Genomic DNA, 6,293 nt, shown 5'->3' with positions numbered 1-6,293 from the left:
TACCTGATGGAGTCTGTTCTGACTTAGCCAGAAGCATCCCTTGGTTACTAAGCGAAGTAATAATGTCTGGCCATCTGTGATTACCGATGATTATGCAAACCCACTGTAGATTATGATTAATTGGCCAACGCACAACTGCTCTACCTAATACTGTATCTGGCGATGGAAGCTGTTATGTTGGTAATAGTGCCAGTCCCTAGGGTTGGCAAGCTTTCCTGTTTTTATATCCTTTTTCCTTGACGCAGATTTAGACTGTAAAATGGGTGGCAACCCACTTCCTTGCAAGGAAATTGCTGGAATGGAATCCCAACAGGTCATTTCTTCCCATTTGTAGGAGGAGGGGGTGACGGCGGAGTTAAGTGCACCGTTAAACTAATTTGCGTTCCCTCAAGCGCTCCAAATCCAACCTCTTCTGGATTCCATTGAGCCTTATCTAGCGTCCATTTAGTGTTGAACTTTAGTTGATCAGATTCTTGTGTATAGACTTGAACAAATCTTCTGTTTTATTTTTTATTCATTTGTATCCCACCTTTATTATTGATACAAATATAACATACAGCTTTCTCCTTCTATTTTCCCCATAACAACAACCCTGTGAGGCAGGGCAGGCTGAGAGAGAATGATTGGCCCAAGATCACTCAGCTGGCTTTCATGGCAAATGGCTAATGTGTCATGGCTAGTCTTCTATGCTGCAACCTTATAAACAGCCCTTCCTTTCTTTGCAAGGAAATTGATAGACTAAATCTCAGTGAGTCATTTCTCTCCCTCACCCAACTCAAAATCATTGAATGGGGTGGGTGGGTAGAGAAGCATCCAACAAGTTGATCTAAAAAATATAAATTAAGACAATGGTGAGAAATTATCAGTTCTATTTACAACCAGCAATGCTTCACAGGGACTTTAAGACTATGGCAGGTGGGAGCTGTGATTGAGCACTTCTGAAGGAGCCAGTTTGGACAAGGTGATCTTGACATTTCAGGGGCATAATAAGTATTATTATTTTAATTACGAATGTCAACTATGTGTAATAGCCATTTCTAATCTTTTCAATATGTAAGTTACTTTTCTTGCATGGATGAGGTAAGTCATGAGCAAAGTAAATAAACTGATAATTTGCAACAGATCAGCAATTTTTTCTTCTCCACTAACCAGTCTTACTTCATAATACAGCTGTACTACCAAGCCAACCAAGACAATACATAATTCATGTAATTAGCTGAACAATTTTTAAAGGTAACTTTAGGCTCAAAGCAGCTATTCAGGAAAATTACAGCTTCTCAAAATATGATTGTGTTTGCTGTCATAACTTCCCCGCTCTAAAGTTTCACCACTCAGCTTACTAGAGCTGATAGCACTAAGATAGCACTTCTTCTGCTTGGAAAATCCCACAGTAGCAAAATAATTCTTATTCTCCTTTTCTACCCATTTTTTACATAATTGTAAAAACAACAAATCTCAAAATCCAACTTGCTACCATCATCATCATCGTCATATAAACTTCATCACCATTTATATGAAATGAAATTTTTTAATGTTTACTGAAAAAAGATCCGAATCCACTTGTAGGCTTGGTTCTCTACCTTTTCCCAATATCACTGTCCTTCCTTCCTTCCTTCCTCCCTCCCTCCCTTTTCCCCCTCTCCCTCTTTCTCTTTCCTTCCTTCCTTTTTCTTTGTTTTTCTTTCTTTCTCCTGCCTGTGTCTTTCTTTTCAACAGCATATAAAAATCCTATACCAAGCTGCAGCAACAGGCAAAAATGCCAAGCATTTACCACAAATTAACTAAAGTGTTCTGGTGTGGTCTAAACATTCTTACATAAAGGGACCAGACTGCTTGCACCCACCGTCCTGACCTCTCTTCAAACACTGAAACATAAGTTTCTCTTTGATCACCGATCCAAGATTTTTATCTCCGGGTCATCCAAACTGGTCTTTCTGTTCTTTGCCCCTCATAAATATCAGTGGTGGGACAGTATAAAACAACATAGGAACACAGATGTAATCAACGACTAAACATTTTTTTTATTTAAAAGAAAAATAAATACTGCAGAAACAATAACCAAACATACAAAGTGACCATCATTTGTTAAAAAGTGATGTTCTGCTGAAACAGTTAACTCATTTCTCATTTTACAATACTTAAATACGGAAAGCACTTGCCAGCTTTTTTTGTTTCGTTCGCTTGTTTTAATACTGCCATAAGCATACCATTGCGTCAATCAAAAGCGTTATCACGGTGGCAATAGATCTGGACCTTTCGTGTGGAAGTGCTTCAAAAATGAAGCATTGGAGAAAAACGCTGGCTTTGGGCAAGCTAGAGAGACAGCTTCTCAGCAGAGCTCTGCAATGTCTTCCAACGCAACAACATCTGCAAACTATTTTTGAGATTGGCTTAGTGGATGTAACAATAGTCATCAGTCAGGGAAAAGGAATTTGACAGAATCTGGGTCACCCAAGTAATGTTTAATGATCACTGTCTGGATATGCTTGCATTAGACCTTCAGGATTAATGCAATATCCTGTTTCCACATGGGACCTGTTAAGGCTCCACCATTCTTTGGGCTCCTCCTCCCCCATTTCCTCAGAGTGCTCATTACAAGTAAACAGAAATGTGTAATAAGAGACGGTCATCCATACGCAGCCTTTCTCTCCCTTTCTCTCTCTGAGATACATTTTAATGGAACTAATTGGAGAAGGTTGGCTCATGTGCTAGCCGAAACAGAAAATACCCAGGACAGAACTGTAGAAAAGGTCATATAGCAAAACAGCACTTACTCTCTTACACACAGTGCTGTGGTTGGCCTCCTTCACACTAAAAGAGCGGGTTAGGAGGGCAGTAAGACTACGCTCTTTATAACTAACTCTTAGCACCATTTGTTGGATGTTGTTACTCTTCCATCTATGCTATTCTTGTTGTGTACAACTCCTGAAGAAGCCATTGAAATCCAACTTAATTTTCAGCCCATTATCCAAAAGGATGGGTCAAGCATGAAGGGAAAGGTGTCATATCCAAGACAAAGAGATGAAAAAGAGATTCTTAAAACCCTCTTCCTTATCCATCCGTGTTTTCATAACAATAGCTTTTAAAAAGTGTTTAGCTTCTTCCTTCACTCTAGTCCTCTCACACAACATATATTTTTAAAGTCTAAGAGCATTCTTCTCCAGAATAACTCTTCCTATTTTTAAGGTTCAACTAAAAGGCAAAGATATATTCTTTGGAAAAAACTAAAACTGCATCACAAGGCCAAAATTCACAATGAAAGGAGTAGGAAAATCTTGACTTTAGATCTGAGAGTAGATCTTTAGATCTGTTGTTTAGAACGTAATCAGAATCGAAGTTGGTATTCAAAACAGACTGAAAATAAGCTTCCTCCAGAACATCATTTCCTTGGGTGCTACTTAATCCTTTAGCCACATTAACACATTCAAATAGCTTCATTCATATTTGGTATTTCATCCAAGTAGCTTCAACAACCCTTCAGGATCCATCTTTTCCCACTGATTCCCTACATACTGACCCCTCAAGTACAGTTCTTGCCTACTAAGGGGAAACGGTGGCCTTTAAGCATTGGCATGCCCATACAATAGGCCACTTTCACTGGGCACTTCTTGTTGAGTTATCCTCTATCCCCCCAAACACATGGTCCTTTGCCATCTTGAGTGAGAAACTTGAGTCTTCACATCACTGTACAGCTCTTTGCTTTGTCCTTCCGCAGATCTGTGGTGACTGTAGTGAGTTCTGGCCGGCCTGGCATGTGTGAAATTCGTTTTGTTGCCCTCTGCGACTTGTTCCGCTTAACATTTTTATTAGTTTTGTTTACACAGGCTAGGGTCGCCACATGAAAAATGTCTCGTACGCTGTTTTCGGACTGCAAGGCTGAGCATTCAATATAAGTGGCTGCTCCAATCTGTTTGGCCATGTTTGCACCCTAGGAAGAAAGACAAAGGAGAGGCAGGTATTAGCCCTCAGTAAAAGTCCGTTCAAACCTAAACCAAGTCCTATTTGCTTTTGGATGAAGCATTTAGGAAAATAAAAACAGACTTCTACACCTGGTTGTCATTCAGATGTGTTAGGACTACAATTCCCAGAATCCCAACCATCACAGCCAATTCTAGGAATATTAACCTCAATGAATTTGGAGGACGCTCAACCAATAAAGGCTGATCCTAGGTCTTATTGTCCACATCACAACCTTAAAGGATCTTTGACAATTTGGACAGTGGAATCTTTAAGCAGTTTGGTAGTCTAACAATAGCCACATTTTAAAAAAACGCCCTTACTGAACCCTACCCATTTCAAGACAGTACTTATAGAGAAGTAACAGGGTCAGATGATAGGCAACAATCATCAGGTCCTAAATTCTGGTTCCATGGTCTGAATATTTCATGTTCCTTTCAGCAGTCCTACAATGCAGTGTCTGTGTGTCCAGAGCTTGTGGAATGGATTAGATATGACCCGCAACAAGTAACAGTGAGGGGAAAAGGAACTAAAGGCTCCTAGCACAATTTTGTATGATATACATAAACCCAACACAGCAGACAAGACACATTTCCCTTCCCATGCTGAGCAAATTGTTTTAACTACTGTGGTACAGACCGCTCTTTATGTAGCAACCAATGTAGGCTTTTGGGTTTGGGCTGTCTGCTACCTTTCCCCCTAAATACAAGGTTGAATAGTTCAACTAGTTCAGATTATGACCTATAGTTGTTGACTTTAAAAACCCAACGGGCTTCAAAAGACAAAGCAAGCCATCCAAATGTGGTGAACTTAAGCCACCTTCTCTGTTCTCTTAAAGAAATAGGGTAGAACTGCTTGAGCTAAGATTCTGGACAGCAGATGGCATCTTTTTTCATCGCTAGTCAAGACTGGTAAAACCTGTAACCTGACTCTAAAATCACACGTATGGGCTTCGACATAGCAAAGTCTAGTATTATACTATGCAGGCAAAGAACAGTGTTTTCCAGAAACCCTCAACTTTCACTAAGCCAACAATTAATAAAGAAACAAACAAACTATAGGTTGTTAATTGATAATGAGATCTATAATTTTATTCCTCTGAGCCATTTAGTGCCCTAAAGCATCAGGGAGGGATACAAGCCACTTAAAACTGGAAGAAAAACAAATATTTGATTTTCCTGTTTGGTAATAATGCTTATTTGCTCAACCTGGACAGGGAAAAATGTTGTTCAACTAGAACTTAGAACAGTTTGCATATTCCGGTTGTACAAATACGAGCCTCACTACTGACGTTAGGAATGGTCTCTTGCACTTTGTCACTTTGTGCCTAATGGAAATGATCTGGAAGACATTCAGAAACCAAAGGTTGTTGGGTCTTTAGATAATAAGAGCTGGAGCTTTGAGTTGACTCTCAGAAGGAAAGCTGGATAATTTTGTGCAAGCTCGAACATTTTGGCAGAAAAATAAATCAAGATAATTAAATGGCTTGTCTCATTACAACTGAAGGGGCAATCAGATAGTTTCTGGATTATCCAGGATAATCAATCTGCAGTGAGAAAGTTAAACTCACCAGCGCTACATGGGAAACCACAGAGAAGTATTTGTTTCATATGTTATTTTACAAAGCTCCAATTTGGTGCCCACAAAAATGTAGTCCTGAAAGGCATAAGATTGTGGTTGTGCCGTACACCATAAAGCCTGATTCAAGGCCATATGATTCTAGTTTGAAACTACTATCAAGATCAACCCACCTCTATGAACCAATAAAAGACCCTTTCCCCATTTTATCACAGTATCCATCTATGTTGTCAACTGTAGGTGTTTACTCCTATTTATTCCTATAGATTCTGTAGAGGAAAAAAATCTGTTCATAAGACTCAATCGCAGCTTGATAAAGTTTAGAAAGCAAATGCTGTGTGGGGGAAAAAAAATCCCAATTATTTTCTTGACAATTCAAATGGAACTAATTCCTGTGTCTTCGGGACAAAAATGGTTTCGTCTGTAATTTTTTTTTAAATAGGGAGGACTAATACATAAGCTATGTTATTGTTTTGCTTCTCTGCTTTTAGCGGGTATACCTTTTGAGAAGTAAACATTGGGGGAGGGGGGGAATGCCAATATTTCATGTGAAAGTTTTGTGAAAACTCAGCACTGTCTAACAAGTCCTTGCAATGATATTGCCAAGATCTCATCAGATGTGATAGACCTAAAAAAAGGTTGACAAATATCCTGAAGCTGTAGGATTTGGAGAAACTGTAGACTGGCAGGGAACCATGTTGTTTTCCAGACATAGCTGGACTGCATCTCCAAACATCATGACTATCAACCATTTGGCT

At 39.3% G+C, this 6,293-nt stretch overlaps 1 protein-coding gene across 1 annotated transcript in view; it reads right to left on the bottom strand.

Moving 5' to 3' along the window:
- Positions 1–2,000: 2,000 nt before the first annotated feature.
- Positions 2,001–6,293, bottom strand: part of RND3 (Rho family GTPase 3) — a 28,405-nt gene continuing 24,112 nt past the window's right edge. The window contains exon 5 of the mRNA XM_014066399.2: positions 2,001–3,928. Coding sequence (XP_013921874.1) covers positions 3,677–3,928 — 252 coding nt within the window. The 3' untranslated portion in view covers positions 2,001–3,676. The remainder of the gene's footprint in view (positions 3,929–6,293) is intronic.

This window comes from Thamnophis sirtalis, unplaced genomic scaffold, assembly GCF_051295495.1.
Source record: "Thamnophis sirtalis isolate CommonGarterSnake01/CBP01778 unplaced genomic scaffold, rThaSir2_p1.2 scaffold_1, whole genome shotgun sequence".
NCBI lineage: Eukaryota > Metazoa > Chordata > Lepidosauria > Squamata > Natricidae > Thamnophis > Thamnophis sirtalis.
Note: the sequence above shows the minus strand (reverse complement) of the source record. Positions and strands in the feature narration are given on the sequence as shown.